Source organism: Ceratotherium simum, chromosome 22 (assembly GCF_057802395.1).
Source record: "Ceratotherium simum simum isolate JZ-2026a chromosome 22, ASM5780239v1, whole genome shotgun sequence".
Lineage (NCBI taxonomy): Eukaryota > Metazoa > Chordata > Mammalia > Perissodactyla > Rhinocerotidae > Ceratotherium > Ceratotherium simum.
Genome location: NC_141921.1, coordinates 12,463,820 through 12,487,011, shown reverse-complemented (window position 1 = coordinate 12,487,011; position 23,192 = coordinate 12,463,820). Strand labels below are relative to the sequence as shown.

Here is a 23,192-nt window from a genome sequence, read left to right as displayed (position 1 = left end):
TGCCCTCTGGGGGGCCTGGCTGGGGGGAATCTGGCCCCTGGCAACTGGAGGAAGAGGCTGGTTCCTGGGCTTTCTGCACCTTTGAGGGCCTGATACTGACAGTGGAGTTTTAGGGAGCTTGGAGGGGTCAGGAGTGACCTGAGAATGGATCTGGGGCTCTTGGAGCTTCTGAAACATAAACAGCACCTGAGAGGGAACAGCTGGGGATATCCTCATCTCAAGTCTGCCCCAGATCTTGTGCCAGCAGGGTCCTTGGGCAGAGCAGGGCAGGGGTCTGGGTGCCCCCTTACATCATATGCTCCCATTGCTGATTCCTGGCAACCCAGGACTAAGGAAGATGTGGGAATAGAGGTACTTATTGGGAGGGGGGCTCTGCCTTCCCAATTCCCAAACAAATTAGCCAAGAGTGACTTACCTTCCTTGAGCCTCAGTTCCTCATCTGTAAAGTGGAGATAATGGTAGTATCTTCCTCATAGAGCTGGGGTAAGAAATTAATGAGGGTCCATAGTTGTGTATTTGGCATGAACCAGGCACAGAGCTTCTCCAAAAATCTTGGACCCACTAGCTCAGAGCTGGAAGACTTCTAGATCACCTTTTTCAGCTACCCCCCAACATACACATGTGTGTGCACACACATGTACGCACATGAAAGAATCTTTCCTTCTCAGCCTCCCTCAGGTGGCTGGCCAGCCCTGGGTTACACTCTTCTCACGACCGAGATTTCTCTCCCTCCTGGGGCAGTCACTGGGTCGGTGTCATATCAGAAGAGGTCAGAGATGGTGGGACCCTAGCCAAGGTCACATAGCAGCCTGGGGCTGGGGCAGGAGCCCTGGCCTGGTGCTCTTGGTTTTGTGTATTTCATGTTCTTCTGCCTGCCAAGTGAAAACACTGCTGCTCTCCAAACTGCTAGGTAGGAGGGACAGCTGCAGGGGCCTCTTCCCCCAGAGGGTCACCAGGGAACCCGGGGCTGAAGGGGCAGCAGCATTTTTCAGAGAAGGAAGTCCATGGCAGCAGTCTACCTTCCATCCCTCCCACTGCCGTTGATACCCAGGGCTAGTCCTCAGCAGGTCCTGTCTCTTGGCCATACTCTGGAAATAAATACCACATAGATCCTCAGCAAGCCGGGCTTCCTTTCCTGCCTCTACCACTTACTAACTGTGGGACCTTTACCTCCCTGAGTCTCGGTTTTCTCATTCATATAATGGGGATAATAATTCCAACCTAGTAGGGTTGTGTTGAAGCTTGCTAGAGTGGGTAGAAGAGGGCTTGGCCCGTGGTAAGTGTTTGGTAAAAGGTAGCCATCACTGTAATGAGATAATGTGTCTACTGAGCTTGGAACAGAGGAGGCAAGTAGCTCAGAGAACATTGGTTCCTCCCCCCTGCTTTCTTCCCTTTCTTTTAAACAACGTTGTTCTGCCTTGTTCCCCACTGTGTGTTGGAATGAGAAGAAACAGAGAATTAGAAGTTTAGGAAAGGAGAGGGAGAGATGAGGAGAGATGGGGTAGGCCTGTGGGGTTGCTGAGCCAGGTGTGACCGAAGGAAGAGTCCACTTTCCTTTTAATCAAAGATGCCTTGCATGCGGTTCCCCAGTAGTGCTGCTGTTAATTTATAAAAAATGCCCCCTAATAAAATTCTGCTTGATTCTTCGATTGGCTGGGCATTAGGCCGCAGCCAGCAGCGACGTGGGGACATAACGGATGCATTTGCAGATTTGGAAAATTAAAGCCATCTATATGGCGCCTGTGGCGGGAGATCCGCCGATCTGCTTGCTTAATGAAATATAAAGATTCTTTTAACCAATGTAAGCACAATTCGACAGCTTGTGAAACGCGGCCTCGCCATGATGGATGGCTCTCCTGACTCGCCAGGAATTGCGGGGCGGCACCTTTTAAATATATAATTGATTCTGTTTGGAGTGTGCAGTGGGCTGAGCCCACGCCTGGCCGGCCTGGGGCCAGGAGTGCAGGGCCCTGCTTAGAGGCTCCCGCAGGCCCTGTAGGACTTCAGCCTGGGCGGCTCTTGGCCTCCCTGTGGGACCCACAGCACTCAGAACTGGATGTGGATGGGGTTCCAGCTGCTGGGCCTGGCTGAGGACTCCAGGGGGCAGGTCCGGGCTGCCCCTATTGCTGAAAAACGGCCCACTGGGCAAGATTCCCCCCAAACCCAGGGTGACAGTCCCAGGGACAGAGGAGGTGGTGGGGGCGGGGCGCTGAGTGTCCACTCTGTCCTGAGGACTGTACTGGGCTGTGGTGGCCCTGCCTCCCTCACTATCTCTTAGCCTGTGGTTCTTTCTCATCCACTCAATATTTATCACTTACTAAGCACCGACTGTGTATAAGGCTCTGTGCTAGGTGTTGCAGAAACAAAAAATGGATAAGACAAATCTATTTATTTTCTATATGTTGATCGGTCTTTCTGTCTCTCCGCATCAACTCCATCTCTTTGGTTTTTTTCTTTCTTTCTCTTTGTATTTCTCTCTCAGAGCCCTGTTTAGGGCCACATGACTTCTGAGGGTACTGTTTAGTGTAGCTTCCTCTGGTCATACACACACACATACATATACACATTTATTCACCCCACACTGGCCCACAGACATGCATACCCACAGACACGTGAAATAACCACAGATACCCACGTAAATACAGATGCACACAATTATGTGGCTGATCGCAATCAGGCTGTGTACAGACATGGCCACACATGAACATTGAGATGAGCTGCTGACATGTGACTGTGTGGTACCACAGGTGTGCAGCTCAGATAGTAAGTAGCATCCACAGACAAGGGCCCCCTGTGGCCTCAGAGGAGACCTGGGGCCTGATGTCCAGCTGGAGTGAGAAGAGAAGGGTGAGGCTGGGGAGAGAGGAGCTCAGCTGGGAAGATTTGGGCCCACCCTGAGCTTCATCCCACAACACGCGTGCATACACACACGTGCACACACGAGCATACACACCGGGGGAAATGTGCTTTTTCTCTGCTGTTGTCCTATTGCCTTGGATCAGATCAGAGATGCTAGCAGTCAGGGAATGGAACGTGCTGCAGTAAGAGCCTGCGTGATTGGCGTTAGGAAACACTAGCTGGTGGGAAGAACCTCACCTGTGGAAACCTGTTCCACCACTTCCTAGCTGCGTGGCCTTTAACAAATTATCCAGTCTTTCTCACCTTCCATTTCCGCATCTGTGAGATGGGATGATAACAGTCCCTACCTCCTCCCGTGCATTGGGAGGATTGATGGCGATGTCTGATGTCTCTGAGCACTTAATAAATAGTTGTGGTTTTTTGTTGTTGTTTTTTTTTTGGTGAGGAAGATTAGCCCTGAGATAACATCTGTTGCCAATCCTCCTCTTTTTGCTGAGGAAGACTGGCCCTGGGCTAACAGCCATGCCCATCTCCCACTACTTTATATGGGACGCCGCCACAGCATGGCTTGACAAGCGGTGCGTTGGTGCGCACCGGTGATCCGAACCTGCGAACCCTCGGGCCGCCGAAGTGGAGCGCGCACACTTAACTGCTGCGCCACTGGGCTGGCCCCAATAGTTGTTATTCTTAATTCATTCATCCGATCCTCATCTCCTGAGCCTGCCTCTGTACCAGCCCCTCTGATTTGGGCTGGGCTGGGGAGCCCAGAAATGCATGAGATACACTCTCTGCACTCAAGGAGCTCAGTCTAGTGGGGGAGATGGAAGTAGCACACTACTCTGATCCAGGCACTAGAATCTAGAAAATCCATGTAAGGTGCTTTGTGTGGTGAGCTAGAGCTCAGAGAGTGTGTTCAGTAAATGGTAGCTATTATTATTCTTGTTGTTGTTGTTATCATCATTTCTGGGACGTGAGCTTAGTTATCTGGAGCCTGGAGAGGGGAGAGAGGCCTTCTCAGGGATGAGTTGGGGAAGGCCCTATTTTCTCGAGGGTATCACTTGAACTAGGCATTGATGGAGAGGAGGAATTTCTTGGGCGAAGGGAGAGAAGGGGGAGAAGGGGAGAGGTGTTTCAGGAGCAAAGGCAAGAGGGAGTGGCAGGTAATCTGATAATTCCGCTGCTGGGGAGGGGAGGGCCTCAGGCTGGAGGGGTGGGCAGAGGCCAGACTGGGAAGGTCTTGGAGACCTTTAGAGGGCCCATGGGTTGGGGCAGTTGTGGGGCTGAGAGAGGTACCTCTTCTGGCTTCAGTTAATAAAGACTTGTGCGTCAAAAACTGTGAGATCAGCAATTATTAAGTCAATTAAAATGTCACCACATTAATAGCAGTGAGTTTTAAAGCAACAAAGTCTCTGAGTTTGGTGGAGGATTCCAGCCCAGCAGTTGGGGGGAAGGGATGGATAAAATTACTTCTACTCTGTTCTCTCTTCCCCACCTGGAGCTTGTGACACATTTTGGAGCCTGGCTCCATCCCCACATCCGTTGGAACACAAGGATAACCCTCCCCATCCCCACCCTCAAAAAAGGAAAGAAAGAAAGAATATGAATGTGAAAATCACCTGTAATCCCATCTGCTATCTCCTAGAGATAACCTCTGTTAACATTTCAAGGTGTAAGCGTCCAGACTTTTTTCTATGCATATTTATACATACATTACAAAGATGGGCTCACATCATGCGTGCCATACCTATTTCTCCCGCTCAATGGTGTATTGTGAGCATCAGCACATACAGACACACAGCATTGTTTGAAACTGTGGCACCATATTCCACTGCAGGCACGACTGTCCCGTCATTTGCTGAACTGAACCTCTCTTGATGGACAGCGAGGTCTCCAGTTGTTTGCCATCGTAAGCAGAGCTGTGATGAACACTCCTGCACACACATCTCTGCACCCTTGAAGGATAAGTTTCTGGAAATGGAATTGTTGTGTCAAATGGTGCTCTCTCTAAAGGCTGTTGACGCAGGGACTAAAGAGCTGTTCTGTCAAGGAGGTGGGAGAAGGACCATTTCCCACTGCCCTGGATAGCCCTGGGTAATGATATTCCCTCATATTTGCTAATCTGGTGAAACATGGTGTTCACTGTTTCTAGTTTTATGTTTTTGGTTACAAGTAAGGCTGAGCTTTTTGTCCTGTGTCAGACGGCTACTTGTGTTTCTTCCTCAAGAAGTTGCTCTAACTTCCTTAGCCCATCTTTCATTAAGGTGACCATCTTTTTTGTTTCTATATAAGAGCTCTTTATATATTATGGATATTCTCTTTTATTTGTTTAATTTAATTTAATTTCTTTTTTTGTGAGGAGGACCAGCCCTGAGCTAACATCTGCCAATCCTCCTCTTTTTGCCGAGGAAGACTGGCCCTGGGCTAACATCCATGCCCATCTTCCTCCACTTTATATGGGACGCCGCCACAGCATGGCTTAACAAGCGGTGCATCGGGGGCTGGCCTGGTGGCACAAGCAGTTAAGTGCGTGTGCTCCGCTGCGGCGGCCCAGGGTTCGCCAGTTCGGATCCCGGGTGCGCAGCGACACACCACTTGTCAAGCCATGCTGTGGCGGCGTCCCATATAAAGTGGAGGAAGACGAGCATGGATGTTAGCCCAGGGCCAGTCTTCTCCAGTGGAAAAAAAAAAAAAAAAGAGGAGGATTGACAGATGTTATGTCAGGGCCGATCTTCCTCACAAATAAAATAAAATAAAATAAAAACAAAAAAACAACAAGCTATGCGTCAGTGCGCGCCCGGGATCCAAACCGGTGAACCCTGGGCCGTCGCAGCAGAGCATGCGCACCCAACCACTTGCGCCATGGGGCCAGCCCCTCTCTTTTATTTTTATTTGTGCTATTTATTTTTATCAATTTTGCTATGTCGTATATATATGGTAGATATTTTTCCAGGTTTGTTATTTGCCTTTTTGCTTTGTTAATGGTACATTCTGTTATACAAATGTTTAAACACTTGATGTGCCACATCATTCTCTTAGCTCTCTGCCTTTGGGGTCATGTTTATGGTGCACAGAGTGGGCTTCTGTAAGTGTTGTCGGTAGGTGTCATGTGTGAGTACCGACTCAGAAATCTGTAAACCCAGCCCTCAGCTTCCGACTCGTACATCCGACTGCCAATTCTTACTTGGAAGTTGGATCCATATTTCACGCTTTCCATGTCGCCCCAAAACCTTGATTTCCAATCCCCCCTTCTGCAGACCCGCTTCTTCCCCAATGCTCCCAATTCAAGAAAAGACCCATCTTCACTCAGTTGCTCAGACCAAAACCCTGAGTCATCCTTTTTTGCCCTCTTTTCCTCACATCTCATAACTAACCCCTCAGCAATCATGTCGATTCTACTTTTAAACTATGCCCTGAATCTGAGCCCTTCTCACCCTCTCCACTCCTACAGCCATAGTGGAAAGCACCTCGGTTCCTGGCCTGGATTCCGCAGTGGACTGGTCTCTCCTCTTCTTGATCCTCTGTGGTCTGTTCTCTGTACAGCAGCCAAAGTGAGCTTTTAACAGCAAATCATATGGTTACTCCCCTATCGAAGACCCTCCAGGAGCTTCCCTTCTCACTCAGGATATAATTCAAACTCCTTATAATGGGCCGTGGAGCCCTCGGGATCTGGCCCCTCCTCTCCCCCCAACTTCATCTCCCCCGCTCGCTCCCTCTCTGTGCTCCAGCTACCCTGGTTTCTCGCTATTCCACACACATACCAAGCTTGTTCGCTGTTGTTCCTTCTGCCTGGAAAGCCTTTCCCCGAGAGCTTTGCATGGCTTACTTAAAATATCAGAGAGCCCTTTCCTGACCACATGTTCTAAAATAATTCTTTTTCCTCTTGTTATTATTCTCCTCTGCTTTATTTTTCTTGAGAGCACTTACTCCTGTCTGACGTTATTACACATATTTATTTCTTGTTTTATCGCCTTGGAATGTAAATTACATGAAGGCAAGAACTTTGTTTGGTACTTAGTAGGTGGGTGCTGAATGAATGTTTGTTGAATGAATATGTGTGATATACAAATGTGTGTGAGTGTAATGTTTGTGTGGAGATATATCTGCTGCACAGATAGATATCTGTGAGAGTGTCTGTGCGCGGAACTGTGGGAATAATGACATTGAATTTGTGAATATGGATGAGTTTGTGTGTGAATGTGGCTGCTTCTGTGAATGCCTTGCAGAGAATGTCTACGTATGTGTGTTTGTGCATGAAATGTCTGTGCTTGTCTGCGTGTGTGCGTGCGTGCGCTCTGTGGATGTTTGGTTACGTATAGCCTGTGTCTATTTCGGGGGGGGTGGGGCGCTGAGATACCTGGGCATGTTCTTCCTCTTATCAAATGGACCTGCCGTTGCCCCAACCTCCCCACCCCCGCACCTGCCGAGGAAACAGGAAACACCTGTATGTCTTTGGGAGCCTGCAAACATCAGACCACATTTCAAAAATGACATTTCAGGCTGATAACATGGTGGGTGCTTGGATGAGGACTCTGAGGGTCCGGAGGAGACCAGGGCCTGATAGTATCCTGGCAGCCTTGTGCTGATCTGAGCCATCTCTGTAGGAGGGCTGTGTTCTCTGATGAATTGGCCACCAAAGAATGAGGCTGAAGCAATGTGGGGTGGGGCTGAATTGGCTGTGTGGCCTCAACATGTTGCTGCTCTTTAAGCCTCAGTAGACTCGTCTATGAATGGGGTTCACTGCTCTCGGCCTGCTTGCTTCTTGGGAATATGGTAAGAATAGAGGGAGGTAATGGCACTGAATGTGTAACAGTCATGACAATAGTGTTCTTATGTCTGAAAGCACATTAGGGTTTTAATCTATTATCTCATCAGAGCAAATGCCTCAATGTCCCCACGTGGGCCTCAATGGGTATTTGTTGGATAAGTAATAAGTGTGTGAGTGAATCAATGAATGGATAAATGAGTAGGTGTCTGGGTGATTATGTGAAGAGATGATGCATAAAGGAGCCAGTGGATTGATAAATCACTATGACCAACATTTTGAGCACATACTATGGGCCAGGCCCTATTGAAAGGCTTCTCGTAATCCTTGCAACAGCCCCAGAGATAAGTACTATTATTAACCCCATTTTGCAGATGGAGAAACTGAGGGTCAGAGAAGTTAAGCAACTTGCCCAAAGCTACAAATCTCCTAAGTGGCAGAGTTGGGATTCTAGCCCAGGCAGTCTGACTCCAGATCCCAGAGCATTAAAGCTTACACAAGGCCTGCTGGATGGACCTGTGAATGAGAGAGTGAATGAATGGATAAATGCAGGAGCCTTCACACTCTTAGCAATGGGCAAGACAGGCCACTTTCTGATGGGGAGGCAGAAGCTCTAGGGGTGAGGTGGGCATCCAAGATCTGGGTTGGGGGTGGTGTCTCCCCGGGGTAGAGCGTGATGCCCTGCCCCCTGTCCCCTCTCTCTCTGCCCTGTCTGCAGGCGCACGCCGCGATGCAGCACTACGGGGTGAACAGCTACTCGCTGCACGCTGTCAACTCGCTCAGCGCCATGTACAACCTGCACCAGCAGGCGGCGCAGCAGGCCCAGCACGCCCCCGACTACCGGCCGTCGGTGCACGCGCTTACGCTGGCTGAGCGCCTGGCTGGTAAGGGCCGTGGGGACGGGACCTTGGGGACAGGACCTTGGGGGCTCGGGGTGGAGGAGAGGTCTGGGAGAGGAGGCTCTGGAAGGCAGAGATAGGAGGAGCATGGGGAAAGTTTACTTTGGGAGACTTGGGAAGACCCAGGTCACTTAGCAACACAGAGAGGTGTCCATTCAAAATCTCTGTGTGACTCTCTGCAGCGCCCCTTGTTCACCAGCACCGCTCGGCACTGGAGCTGCCCCGTGCCTTCAACTTCCCATAACAACCCTCTGGGGGCGGTTCATTAGCCTGTCTCGCAAATGAAGAGACTGAGGTAGGAGGGTAAGGGACTAGCCCGGGGTATTACAGCTAAGAAGTCGCGGGAGTGCCCAGGGGATGATGTTTCAGGCAGAGGGAGTCAAATAAATAGTAATGGCTCCCATGTTATGAACAGGCCTGTGTGCCATGCCCTGTGGGAGGCTCTCTGTGCATCAAACCATTCAACTCTGATAAGGAGAGGTTATTACCTCCATCTTACAGATGATGAAACTGAGGCTCAAAGAGGTTAAATCGAGGCAGGGTGGGGCAGGGGATTGGAATGTGACATTATGGCTAAAAATATGAGCTTCAAAGCACAGATTTGCAGTCACTGCAGGGGCTGCCCACTCACCTCTCTTCTCTGAGCCTCAGTTTCCCCTTTTATAAACGGGGCAATGGCAGTGCCCACTCCAAAGGAAGGTTTGGGAGTTATTTGAGATAACAGGTGATATTCAGCAGAGACTGGTAGGTGCTCAGAGGTCATATTACTCACATCCCAAGGTAAGTGCCCACGAGGGAGCTGCAGCCTTCCCCCACTCCTGGTTCATTGTGTACCTGCCCCGACAGCCTCTCACTGGACGTGGGAGGGATTTGACAGCATAGGTGGGGAGCTTGGTTTCCTGGGAGGTGATACCACCTACCCTATCCTGTCCCAGGCCAAACCTCAAGCAGCTGGTGAACCCGTGTAGGCCCACACCTGTGCCAGGTGGTCATCAGAGGACTTCAGGGCACACCTAGGGGGTGCCTTAAAAGGGCAAGGAGGGGGGACTAGCATGAGCCAAGGCACAGAAATGGTTTGGGGTGTGAGGACCCTGCGTGGGTAGAGGTGTTGGCCTGGAAGAGAGGGTGGGGCAGCCACTCCCACTCCTTTAGACCCTGCCAGGCCTCTGGGCAGGGCTCAGTGGGTAAAACTGAGCCCTGGTCACCTTCTGTAGATCAGCTTGGGGGAGCTAGTGTGGGAATGTGGGTGTAGTCCTGCCCTGGCTGTGACTGCTTCCCCGGTTTGGAGTGAATTCCCTGTGCTCAGCCTAGTGGTGACACCAGCTCCTGACTGTGTTCCAGACCCAGAGAGTAGGGGTCAAGGATAGAGGCTTACCTCCGCTGGCCTGGTGGGGGCAGAGGCACTGGGATATTGAGTACTCCACCCTAATTCTCTAATTCTTAAGAAGGAGGGACACGAGCTCCCGGTCGGCCTTTGTATGGAGGCCTCGCCTTCCAGCAGGAGGTTTTGCTGATGGTACAGACAGCCCGGCCACCCCTTTGACCACCCCTACTCCAGGCCCCTGAGCCACCAGCAGGACGCTAAGCTGCTGCTCCCTCTACCAGGCTTCTGCTACCTGAGGGGCCCCCGCTCCCTCCTACCCCAGGGTGACCAGCATGAGCTCGGGCTCAGTCTGGGCCAGGGTTAGCGCCAGTTGTGAGGGTTCAGGGCTCCCTCTGTAAACTTAAGAAGGAGCAACCTGATATCTGAGGCTTCCTGGACACCCAGTTGCCTCCTTCTTCCTCGTTTAGAGTGCTGTGGATGATTGATTCCCAGTCCCGGAGTCTGACACAGACCATGCAGAAGCTGACACCGCTCGGTTCTCTTTGGCATAGACCGTTCAGGATCCACTTATGGGTGAGGGGAGGCAGGGGGAGAGAGGTTACTGTCCATCCTTCAGGGACTAGTGAAGCAGAAGGGCTGGAGGCTAGACACCAGCTGTAGGCAGACATCTGTCCTGGGTGGTTTTCATGTTACTGACATGTGGAGAGGACCGTGGAATCAGTGGTCCACCAGCCCTGTCTCCCCTCCAAGCCTGTGATGGTTAGAACCTGGCCTCTTTGTCCTTTCCTCCTTGAGGAAGCAGCCAGAAGGGTCAAGACTGGATGCAACAAGCCTTTCCTGTGCTCCGAGGGCCCTGCCAAAGCTAGGCTTTCTGTTGTGGAGACAGGAGAGCAGGAGCCTCAGGTCCTGCCATCCGAGACTCATAGGCCAACAGGGATGACAGGATTCATACCCAGAGGACATGGAAGCAAGTGCCAGTGAATTCTGTCTACCCAGTCAGACCTCTCCTAACTAGACCTTGCAGATAAGTCCCAGCTCACAGCCTGGCTTCTCATGGTCAGGAGCTAGTATTCTGGTCACATCCAGAGTCTAAGGGTCATAGGGTATTAGAACCTTTGTGACATGGATTTACAGATTATTAGCATCAATCATGTAATCTCATAATATTATATTCATAGTACCCTAGGACTTTAAGAATCATACGGCAATGCCCACCCACCTACCCACCCATCCCCAAACCAAATAAGGAAGACCCCCCTCAATCACATTCCTGACAGCTGTTCATGGAGATGAGTTAGATCTCTGTGGTCCTGATGGTGAATGATGGGGTGAAGAGATCTGAAAACCCAGCCATGTGGAGAGGGGATGGGTGATTTCCAAGGGGGAAAGGGCCAGGGTCCAGCTCTGGCTGGAGCCGGGGTGTCTGCAGTGGGTCAGCGCAGGGTGAAATTCAAAACCTATTTCCCATAATTAAATGGGCCCCCTCTCCTTGCCCTCCAACGGCTGTACATTTCAAGACATCATCTTGGAGGCCCGCTATGGCTCCCAGCATCGCAAACAGCGTCGCAGCCGTACCGCATTCACTGCTCAGCAGCTCGAGGCCCTGGAAAAGACCTTCCAGAAGACTCACTACCCGGATGTGGTGATGCGTGAGAGGCTGGCCATGTGCACCAACCTGCCTGAGGCCCGGGTGCAGGTAGGGCCCCGCTCCTCTGACTAGACCTTGCAGACAAGCACCAGCCCATCAGTCTGGCTTCCCATTGTCCAGGAGCCAGCGTTTCAGCCCTCAGTGCCAAAGTGCACTCATGTCTCCACGAATGCCGTCAGTGATAGGAGGGAAGTTTGGGAAAGGATTGAGGGTGTGTGTTTCCTAGAGGGGCAGGGGCAGTGTTATCATGCACACCCCCTCCCGGAGCACCCAGCTCCACAACTCCACTTCTTTCCCTCCCACTCCTCCTGCTCCTCTCCCCGCCCCCAGGTGTGGTTCAAGAACCGCAGGGCCAAGTTCCGGAAGAAGCAGCGCAGCCTGCAGAAAGAGCAGCTCCAGAAGCAGAAGGAGGCTGAGGGCTCCCGCGGGGAAGGCAAGACCGAGGCCTCAATCCCAGACACCCAGCTGGAGACTGACCAGCCCCCCAGCCTGCCCAGCGGCGACCCCCCTGCTGAGCTTCACCTGAGCTTGTCTGAGCAGTCAGCCAGTGAGTCAGCCCCCGAGGACCAGCCAGACCGGGAGGAGGACCCCCGGGCAGGGGCTGAGGATTCCAAAACTGAGAAGAGCCCTGGGGCTGAGAGCAAGGGGCTGGGCTGCAAGAGGGGCAGCCCCAAGGCAGGTGAGGCTTGGCAGGTGCTGTGGGTGCTGGGGGAGAATGGCCAACCCGGGGAGAATGGCCAGGTGCAGCCGATAGGTGCCTGGGTATGCGAGGAGGGTCAGAGCAGGGGGTAGAGTTGGCCATGAACACATGGTGCTCAGGCATGACCCATTAGAAAGGACTCAGCCATAGCAGGCCTGGGCCAGATGGTCACCTGTTAGTTGCTGAATCCTGGGAAGGTTTTGGGGGTTCTGAGGGAGAGTCTGGGTGGCAGGGGAGGGATGCTTGGGGAGTTCAGGGCAAAAGCTATTCATCAACCATTATGGAAATATTCCAGTATTTTAACAACCGGTACAGGCGTACCAGTACATAAATACTGATACCAGAGGTTCCCAAATGCAGCAGAGACTCGGAGCCGTGTTTTAGCAGGAACAGAGCTGTGGCATGAGGTGCATCTCAGACACAAAGCCTGGGCCCAGGCAGGGAGGGGGTGGGGCTGTGAGCTGAGAGCTGGAGGGGGAGGGGAGCCATGGACAGGAGAGGGGATGGGGAGGAGACAGCCCTTGGAAAGGCAAGGGGTCTCCTCAAGAAGTCAGAAATGGGGACCTTGGCAGGGTCCCTGGGGCCCCTGCAGGAAGCCTGGGTCCCTCCCTCCCAGGATTCTGAGGCATGCTTCAGGGGATGCCCTGACTGAGTTGGGTGGATATGGTTTCAGCCAAAGCCTGTCTTGTCTGCAGCCGTAAGAGGGTGGGAAGGCTGAGGGAGCCCCTGCTGGTGGACCACTGTCCTTGTCCTGAGCCCTTGGTACTTGATTCTCTGCTTGCAGATTCCCCGGGCAGCCTGGCCCTGGCTCCTGCAGCCCCCGGGGGAGGCCTCCTGGGCCCCTCCCACTCCTACTCCTCATCCCCGCTGAGCCTCTTCCGTCTGCAGGAGCAGTTCCGTCAGCACATGGCAGCCACCAACAACCTGGTGCACTACTCATCCTTTGAAGTGGGGGGCCCGGCCCCCGCTGCTGCTGCTGCTGCCGCTGCGGTGCCCTACCTGGGCGTCAACATGGCCCCGCTGGGCTCACTGCACTGCCAGTCCTATTACCAGTCCCTGTCAGCAGCCGCCGCTGCTCACCAGGGTGTGTGGGGGGCCCCACTGCTGCCCGCGCCCCCCGCAGGCCTGGCACCTGCCTCAGCTGCCCTGAACAGTAAAACTACGAGCATCGAGAACCTGCGGCTTCGGGCCAAGCAACACGCAGCCTCCTTGGGACTCGATACACTGCCCAACTGACTGCTGGCCTCCAACCCAGCCAGGGGTCTTGAGTGCCCCCCTCCCAGCCCATGGTTATCCCCAGACGGCTCTCAAGGAGTTAACTCTATGGGTCCAGGGATCCTGGGCCTGGAGTCCTGCCCCCTGTGCCCTCCCCGAGAGCCCCAGCCCTAGATGAGGCCCACCCCTGCACACCCTCTGCATGGCCCTGCTTGGATCCGTGGAGGCCAAATGGGGAGGAGGGGAGAGGCTGGGTGGCCCCTCCGCTTTCCACTGGGGAGTGAGAGGCTCTCACTGGCTAGATCCCCACCTCAGTGTCGCCTCCTCCCCTCCCTTTCTTCCGTCCCCTTCTGCCCCCTAGTATGTTTCTGTGTGGAATGTGAGGTATAACTATCCATATATAAAGCTATATTTTCAGGCCCCCGCCTGCCCCAGGCCCCTGCCCTGCTGCTACTTCACTGCCGCCCTGGCCTCCACCTGCAGCTTCTGCATCTCACTCTGGCTTTCCCTTCTCTCTGCCTCTCTCTCCCCTTCCCTTCTTCCCTGACCTCCCTCTCCCTGCCTCTGTCCTGTTCCCTACCCCTCTTCCCCCACCTCTGTTTTCCCCACTCTGGATCTTTCCCCCATGTCTCTTCTCCCTGCTCCTGCTTTCTTTCTTTGGTGCTGGTTGTGTTAGTGTCGTCAGTTCCCAAGCTATGTTTTGTTTGGGGTTGTGGCTTTTTAGTTTTAGTAATTTTGCTTCTTCCTCTTCCTCTCCTTCTGCTTCTTCCCTGCCTGCCTGTCTCCTCCCCACACTGGCACTCTCTCTTGGCCGCTGTTCCTTTCCATCCCCAATAGAGGTGAGAAGGCCCTAGCTGGAGACCCTGGAGCCACTGGAGCTGCAGGCAGGAGGTGGCATTGGCACTGGCCCCCACACCCACCTTCCCCCAGGCCTGGCGTCTAGAAGGTGTTGTGAGCACGTTCTCTTCTCTCTCTCTTCTCAGCGGTGAGGCCCCATTCCCAAAATTGAGGAGGAGGGGAGTGGAGGCAGGAGTTAGATGGGGCAGGCGGTAGACGGCAGCACCGTGCCTGTAAGACCTCGTGCTGCCAGCGTGTGTTCAGGACTGACCACAGGGCTCTAGACCCCTCTCTGGTGAGGGAGGCAGCAGGGGAAGGGAGCTCTCAGAGAGAGGTGTCTTCAGAGGAATGCGGCGGGTGCTGCTCTCCCGCAGCCCAGCCCCCCACCCCCCCCACCCCGGTCCAGGAGGTAGTGTCCATGGTGGGGGCGCCTCGAGTCAAGAAGGAAGGTTGAACTCCAGCTCCTGATCCCAGTGAGGGCAAACCACGCAGCACTGTGCAGTCTCGGGCTTCTGTTGGCGTCCTGTCCTAGGGCCAAGTGCTGAAGGAAGGGCTTCTGTCCGGCTAGTCACTGGCGTGGCGAGATATGTTCCTGTTTATGGCCAGGAATCCAGCTCCCTTTCAAAGCCGTGTGACCTTGAATCAGCCCGTAGCCCCTCTGGGCCTGTTTCCCCTAGCCCAGGTCTGGATTAGATGGCCTTTGGTGTCCTGTCCAGCTCTAACCTTCTGCATGTCTGTGCTCACAACCTTGCAGCGCAGCAGTTTTTAGTTAACTAACAACAACCACAAAAAGGCTCTCAAAAGTACAATGTATGAATTAGAAAATTACCCTTGCCTTGCTGTGGAGCAATGGGTGTTGCTCGCACAAGCCTCTCTGTGGGCATAGCCACAGTCTCTGGGCCTCAGTTTCCCGATAAGTATAATGGGTCCCTTCTAGTTGAGACAATCTGGATTTGATCCTGCTTTTCTTGAGTTCCAGTGCCAGCCTTTGTGGTCATCCCATCTCCATGTCTTCACATGGCCTCAGGAGCTCAGGGCAGGGGGAGGGGGATGGCCTGCACAAATTCTGGGTCATGATCCCCAACCCTCTGTGGCTCACCACTGAACCCTCCAGCCCCTGCTTAGAGAATTTGCATCTGAAAACTGGGGTAAAGATTCCTAAGGCTTGTCTCCTCTCCCAGTGGAAAGAGAGGGGGGTCTATTGGTGCCTTGGTAGGATTGGTTTGCAGAGCAGTCAGTGCCCATCATCTTTGGGGGGATCCATTTGGGCTGGGGCAGATGGAGAAGGTTTTGGATGGGAAAAAAGTGAGGGGAATGGTAACCTGGACCAAGAAAGCTGTTTGAACAAAGCAGTGGACTGAGATTAAGTGGATGATGGGGAAGGGGTGGCTGGCTTCATGAGAGGGAGGCTGAGGACCTCGCGTTCAGGCTAAAGACCTCACCTCTATGTGGCACCAAGATAGGCAGGTGAGGGTTTCTGAACAGGGGGATCAGGTGAACCAGGATCTGGGATCTGGGATTTGGAAGGTGAGTCCAACAGCCACAGGAGCCTCAGAGGAGGAGAGACTTAGGCAGGGGGATGGGAGGGTGGCAGAGACTGTAGGAGACAGAAGGGATTTTTGGTTTGTCCTCTGGGATCAGCTCGAGAAAGGTCTGTCTCTGAAACGAAAACAATCTGATCTAGACCAGGCCTGGGGACTGAAGCTTTCTGCCTGTCCCGGGATGCAAATGACTGTCACTGGGCCTTGGAATCCAACAGCTCCAGACATCACCACCTCCTCCAGGAAGCCTCCCTTGTCCTCCTAAAGGGCAAGTCCACCCCAAAGTCATATTCTGTCATGGCTGGAGCCAGGCCCACCTCAGGCTCAGCCCAGCTTCCCTCAGCTCTGTCAACACTTCCTCATTCAATTACCTAATTCCCCCAGCCCAGGGAAGGCAGGGAAAGTGTATGGGGTCCCCGCCCCCGGGCAGCTCTCAACCTCCTTTAGAGCACCAGCCTCAGTTCCTGAGAGCAGCTGGAGAGCAAGAAGAGGGTGTGCCAGGCGTCTCCAGCGGGAGCAGAGGGCCTGGGCAGGCCCACCGCACCTGAGACTGAAGCTGCAGCCGTCCAGGCCTGCTGGTCACCCTGAGGCCTGAGCTCTGACTGTCCCTTCCAGGAAAGCCTTGTACCCCCATCCCCCTCCTGTCTGAGGCCTCCATTTCCCTGCTTCCTCATTTCCCAGAGCATGTCCAGGGGTCTGGACTCCACGGCCGCGGGCCATACAGACTGCTTTCCAAACCAGCTGTTTTGTGACCATTTGTGCTTAGAAATTGTGCCAGCCGTGGCAAAAACACTGTGTACTGTATTTATTTATTCTGTTAGTTGAAAAAACAAGACGCAAACCTCCCCCTCCCCTGCCCCACCTCCTGTGTAGTGCAGCATGACACCCTGTCCTGTGTATCCGTCCGTCTGTCTGACTTCCTGTGACGTTGTGACCTGTTCTCTGTCCTACTTGGCTAATAAAAGAGAATCCGGCAGCACAGCCCTTGGCCCAGGTTCATTCCCAGAGATGCCCGCAGTGGGCTGAGCAGGCGGCGTCTCAGGTCTGCTCACTGCCTGTCCCGCACTGTGGTCAGTGGGGGAGGAAGCAGGCCTGCCTCAAGGTTGGCCACTCCCGCGCCAGCCTCATAGCTCTCTGCACGGCCCTTACTGATCTGTGGCTGGTGTGCTACTCTCCAGTGGTCATGGGGAGCAGAGCAACCAGGGTGGGGAAGGGTTCCATTCTCCCTGAGCTGCTTAGACCTCACCCAGGCACATGTGGCAGGGCAGCCTGGGGCAGGGACACCTGGGGTATGCAGGGTAGCCTGGGGGATGGGTCTGTCAGATGGAGAGGAGCAGGGGATTCTGTGGGAGCAAGTAAGCCAGGGCTAAAGGGGAAGGACAGGAAGGCACATTTGGATCTCAAGCCAGAGCTGTTCTCCAATGGGATGGGCGGCCTCTGGAAGGAGTGAGCTCTTTGTCCTCAGAGATGAGCAAGGAGAGAATGAAGAACGGATTTCTGCTATGGGTGGCAGGATGGATTCAAGATTTATGAGGGTCCTTCCAGCTCAGGGTGAGGGGTATGTGTGTGTGTGATTATAGCCTGTAAGTCTATATGTAGATGTGAGAACCTGTGCCCTGAATTCGTGTCTGTTTGCATTTGTGTGTGTGTGTGTGTGCGCGCGCTCCTGCACGAGCAAGGGAGAGAGGGAGACCTCGAGACTGAATATATAGGCAACAACTGCTGAAAAAGTACACAAATAACAAGTTCTTGCTGTGAAATCTTGGCCCCCTCTGCTGCATTTCAAGAAAAAGATGACGGGTGATCTCCCCTACTCTGCCTTCACCGCCCTTCCCTGGGGTTCCAGGGTGTCCGCACAGGCTCCTGAGCCAGAGGGGTGCTGCAAGCTTGGGGCCAGGGTTTGGGAGGGGGTGAGAGTCCCCTCTGGGGATTTCCTGGTAGGAGAACCCCAGCAGGACTGAATAGGGTGCAGGGCTTCCCAGGGGCGGGCCCTGACCTCCCCATTTCCCAGGTCGCCAGGAGACACATTCCTCTCTCCCCACTGGGGCTGAGGATTAGGGCGGGGATCATCCCCCCCTTCACTCTGCCTCCCTACCTCCCTGGGAGGGGCTGGCAGATCAAATGTCTCCCAAATCTCCCGCTGCTCCCTCCCAGACCTGAGCCACCACGTGCCTGCTACATGCCTCAGCCCCACAGTACACACCTTCCCTGGCGTAGCTGGTGCCCTGGTAACCCTGCAATTCGAATCACTCATTCCCTCAGCACTTCCTGAGCACCTGCTGTATGCCTGGCCCTGTGCTGGGCACTGGGTACATAGAAGCAAGTAAGGAAAACATGCTCCCTGCTTTCAAAACAGTTATGACACAGGGTGATTTGCAGTTCAAAAAATAGAGAACTATGGGAGTACAGAGGAGGGGTCCCTAGCTCAGCCAGGGAAGGCCAGGAAGGCCCGTTGGGAGGGAGACTTTTGAGCAGAGTCTCATAGGTCCTGGGAGGTCCGGTGTTCACTAGAAGGGCAAGGGAGAAGGGTGTCCTGGGAGAGGCACAGCACATGCGGAGCTGCGGGGCCGAGCTGGCGGGTGAGCACTGCGCCCTGGAGGAGCCCCGGCCTGGCCTGGTGGGGCTCGAGGACGGAAAGGGAAGCCGGGAGCTTGGACCCAAGCCCAAGGGCCATGGGGGCATTGGAAGCTATGCCCAGGGGGGAGTGGGGCGATCAGACTCGCATTTTAGTAAATCCTGTCCCCCCCCCAACCTCCACTGCATGGTGGTTCGTGAGGAGGCGAGGAGACCAGAGAAGGGGCAGCTGTCATGTCCTGGTGAGAGGAGGGTGGCGTCGACTTTTGGGGGAGGAGGGGGGCCGAAGTGGTCAGATTGATGAGAGATTTGGGGGTAGAATTACTGCGGCAACTGCAGCCACGGGAGGGTCAAGGGTGATTCTGCATCTCTGGCTTGACCACAGGGTGGAGGGGCCCTGGGCTAGGGTGGGAGTGGGGGATGAGCCTGAGCTCATCTGAGGAGCCTTCAATTTATTCAAGGGAAGATGTTGGGTTGTACTGTATCACGGCTCAAGAGAGGGGTCTGTCCGTGCTGCTGACTTAGACTTTAATTTATTTAACACATACCTATATAGCACCTTGTCTGTGCCTGGCACTTTACAAATATTAAGTCGCTTAATCCTGACACAACTCTGTGGCGTAGATACTATTTTTTTATTTTTTGTGAGGAAGATCGGCCCTGAGCTAACATCTGCCAATCCTCCTCTTTTTGCTGAGGAAGACTGGCCCTGGGCTAACATCCATGCCCATCTTCCTCTACTTTATATGGGACGCCGCCACAGCATGGCTTGACAAGCGGTGCGTCAGTGCATGCCCGAGATCTGAACCGGCGAACCCCGGGCTGCCACAGCGGAGCAAGCGCACTGAACCGCTTGCGCCACCGGGCCAGCCCCTGGGGTAGGTACTGTTATTATCCCCATTTTACAGATGAGGAAACTGAGGCACGGAGAGGCTAAATAACTTGCCCATGACCACACAGGAGTAACGGGCGAACCAAGGTATGAAGCTGGCTAACCTCAGAATCCATGCTCTTAACCTTGGTGGTTGTCAACAGATATGTGGCGAATGAGACCACACAGGGAGAGGCCGAGGATGGGGCCACAGGGCAACACTGACTATGAAGCAAAGAGGATTCTGTTGTGGAGTTGGGACAAGCTACTCCCGGCTTGCTGTTTACTGTGGGCAAATAACTGTCCGTTTCTGGTCCTCAGCTTCCTCTTCTGTTGAATGGGAATCTTTAAACATGGCCAGCCTGCTTCCTGGGGGGCTCAGATGAGATAAAGAGAAGGGCCAGGAGGAGGCCGAGGAGCTGAGTGGCCGTGTGCCCAGCACACAGTAGGTGCTCAGGCAGCCCATGGTGGGTGAGCTGAGAAAGGCAGGGGGTCTCCCTGAAGCTTCTCCCCAAATCCTCCTGTTCTTAGGCCTTGGCTGCAGTGTTCTTTCAGTCCAGGTGTCTGGTTCCTTAGGGGCCCTTGTGGAAGGGGCACCTGCTGAGAGGGTCCTAGAGGATGGATCTTGTTAGGGCCAGTGGGGCTGGGTCCACCCCTCCGCCCTCTTTCTCACAGAGCTGCCTGGGGCTGGAGGCCCCCTACCCCCCATCTCTCATTCTCCTCTCCCTTCTGGGAAAGCCGATTAGGAGGTGGCCTCCTGCCTGCCGCCCTGACAAGTTTGTCTGAACTTCCAACAAAGGCCCTCAGAGGGCTGCAGAGGGAGGGCCCGGCACTGGGAACCTGACACCACTGGCCCAGGATCACCCCAGCAGCCTGGGAGGTGGCTCTGTGGCTCTGCCCACCCTGTGGCAGGCAGGAATGTCTCTGAGAGGGGACCTGGCCCCACAAAGGCCTGGGGGCTGGGCTGGGGCGGGCTGGGGGACATCTCCACCTGGGAGCCTCTCAAAACGGGGAAGGCAGCACAGGCCAGTGCCCCGGAGGGCGGGTGGGATATGCCACACTCAGTCACACACACTGACAATTACACACACACACACACACACACACACACCCTCATTCACACGGGACATGCTGACTTTTACACTGGACCACACAACCTCAGGGTGTCTGTCCATCTGTCTCTCCTACTCATGTGTACACCCCCAACATAAGCCCTCAGACACACAGTGTGACCCTGGACGCTCCACAAAACCGGCCCCCCCCACCCCGACATGCATTCTTCCCAGTTTACTCACATTCCAGGTGGACGCAATCACTCAGATAGGGGCACAACTCCCTCTACATACGGGCCTCCAGAACCACAATGCCAGCTTGGTGCCCACAGATACTCGATGACTGATCCCCTGGGCCTGCTGGAAGATGCTGCCCAAATGCCCACCTGAGAGTCAGACCCAGTCCTCACTGCCACTGTCACACCCATGTCCTCTGACCCACCCATCCGTCCTCACACACTGTCCTCCCTCTCAGTGCTGCCTTCACGGGGGTACGGCCTGTGCAGTCACACACAGCCCTGGGCTCAAGCCCCACAATGTTCTGATGTTGCCATCTTGAAATCCTTACTTTTTAACAAAGGTCCCTGTATTTTCATTTTGCACTGGACTCCATGAAGTGTGCAGCTGGTCTCACTCCCTCACAGTCTCCCTCAGTCTGACTCACCCTGGGCCTTCTGTGGCTTCAGAGTCTCAGAGTCTCCAGAAAGCCCTCAGCTTCTCCCCCCTTCCCAGATGCCTCCACTTCCTCTTACAGCTGAGGCTTCCCTTCCCCCGCATCCCTCCCCGGGGCAGTGATCGGTCTGGAACAGGGGCAAGGATCCGTCTGAGGCTAGGATCAGGGATCTGTCTGGGGCAGGCTCTGTTAGGGGCCAGAGTTGGGGCTCACAATGGGGCCAGGGTCAAAGCTTTGTGTGTGAGACTGGGATCAGGGATCATCTGGGGCCAGAAGTAGGGCTCAGTCTGGGGAAAGTCACAGCTCAATTAGAGGTCAGAGTTGGGGCTCAGAATGGGGCCAGGGCAGGGCCGAGCTAAGTCCGTGACTGGTGCCAAGTCAGTTTTATATCTAGCGTTAACTCACTGTGGGGCGTTTAATAAGCTGCTAGGCTTCTGCGAACCTCTGTTTTATCATCTGTAACATGGGGAGATCTCTGCCTACCCCCAGGCCTGTGGGAATTGAGTGAGCCAATAATGGAAGTGAAGGATTTAACCACTGCCACTGCAGCTCATAAGTCCAAGCCTGGCCCCCTGGGGCACCCCTGCTGCCAGGCCGGGGAGGCTGTGCCATCCTCTCCCACGTCTCCAGCCGAGGGAAACCGCCACCTCAGCCCGGGATCCTTTCCAAGACAAGTCTGGAGATTTCACAAAGCCCTTTGAACAACAAAGGCCACAGGAGCGATATTTCCTCCTGGGGGCCAACCGCCCAGTGGCTCCTTTATGTTGGCAGCCAGGCTGGAAGAGCTGTTCTTGGAAAGAGCTTGTGTGGGACGTGTGCGGGTGTGTGTGAGTGTGAGCGTGTACGCACAAAGCCGCTCTTTGTTGCCGTCCCCACCTGAGCAGGCTGGCAGACCTGGAAGCCTGGGTCCTTCATAGGTCACCTCATCTATCCCCTCACCTCCGCACAGATGTGCTGGGCAGCCAGGAGGGAGGGGACACTCTTTTTTTTTATCTTAAGATTCTCCTGGGGCTTGCCCGGTGGCGCAAGTGGTTAAGTGCGTGCGCTCCCCTTTGCTGGCCCGGGATTCGCAGGTTCAGATCCCGGGGGCGCACCCATGCACCCCGTGTCGCACCACGCTGTGGTGGCATCCCATATAAAGTAGAGGAAGATGGGCACGGATTTTAGCTCAGGGCCAGTCTTCCTCCGCAAAAAAGAGGAGGATCGGCATCTGATGTTAGCTCAGGGCTGATCTCCCTCACCAAAAAAAAAAAAAAAAGAAAAAGATTCTCCTGGAGGAGAGAACTCCAGGAAGCAGGAGCCCCAATGCCTCAGGGAGAATGCAGGTTAGGCTGAGGCGGGTGCTTGTCAACACGGGAGAGATGAAAGGGAGCTTTGGTTCTTTTAGAAGGTGCCAGGCACCTCCCCAGCATACAGAGCCCCTTCTAGAGGCAGGGCCAACAAGATGGCCTGAAAGGCTGCCTCATCAGCTTACCCTTCAGTCTGCTCTTGATGAGCCACCTAGCGAAAGACTGCGCAGCTGGTAAGCCCCGACCTGCCTCTCGGACTGTGGGATATGGGAAAAGTCCCTCTCTGGGCCTCAGTCCCTATTTTTAAGTTGGGCTTGGACTTAAGTGCCTCAGACTGGACTGGGTAGAAGCCACAATGTACAGGCGGGACCCTGAGTAGCTGGAACTGCAAATGGAGTCCTTCTGCCTGCCTTCTCCTCTGCCTCTCCCCTGTTCCAGCCACCAGGACCCCGTCAGGCCCAAGCGAATGGACAAGGGTGGGAGTGAGTGGTTACCCACTGGAGGGCCAGGCCCGTGGATGGTCTGGGGATTCCTGCTACAGGTTCTTGTAACAGACATCCTCAGGGGTCAGTCTGCATTTGGACAGGAGTCACTAACACCAGGCCCTGCCCACAAGCCTGCAGGGATGGGGAGCTCATTACCTTGCAGGGCAGCCTGCTCCAGGTTTGACTGTTGGGAAGTTCTTCCTCATATTGAGCTGAGACCTGCCCCCTCGTCATCACGCCTGGCCTGGGGGCGGGCACACAAAGCATGTCTATTCACACTGTTCTGGGCGCCCAACCACACTGGACCGTGTGGTACCTCACACACTCATTGTACCTTTTCCCCCCGTCTTTGCTCCTGCTGACCCCTCCTTCTGGGGAAAGCCTAGTCACTCCTCAGAACCCGTCCGCGTGCCACCCTCTCCAGGAAGGCTTGCCTGATTACTCCAGGGAAGCCCCCTCCCTC

The 23,192-nt window shown here is 54.3% G+C and overlaps 1 protein-coding gene across 1 annotated transcript; it reads left to right on the top strand.

The window, feature by feature from the left end:
- The first annotated feature begins 8,345 nt into the window (after positions 1-8,345).
- Positions 8,346-16,758, top strand: DMBX1 (diencephalon/mesencephalon homeobox 1). The gene is made up of 4 exons (XM_014796417.2): positions 8,346-8,505; positions 11,362-11,540; positions 11,823-12,171; positions 12,977-16,758. Exons 1-4 carry the CDS (start codon positions 8,352-8,354, stop codon positions 13,426-13,428), a joined length of 1,134 nt encoding a protein of 377 aa, XP_014651903.2. The 5' UTR covers positions 8,346-8,351; the 3' UTR covers positions 13,429-16,758.
- Positions 16,759-23,192: the final 6,434 nt, after the last annotated feature.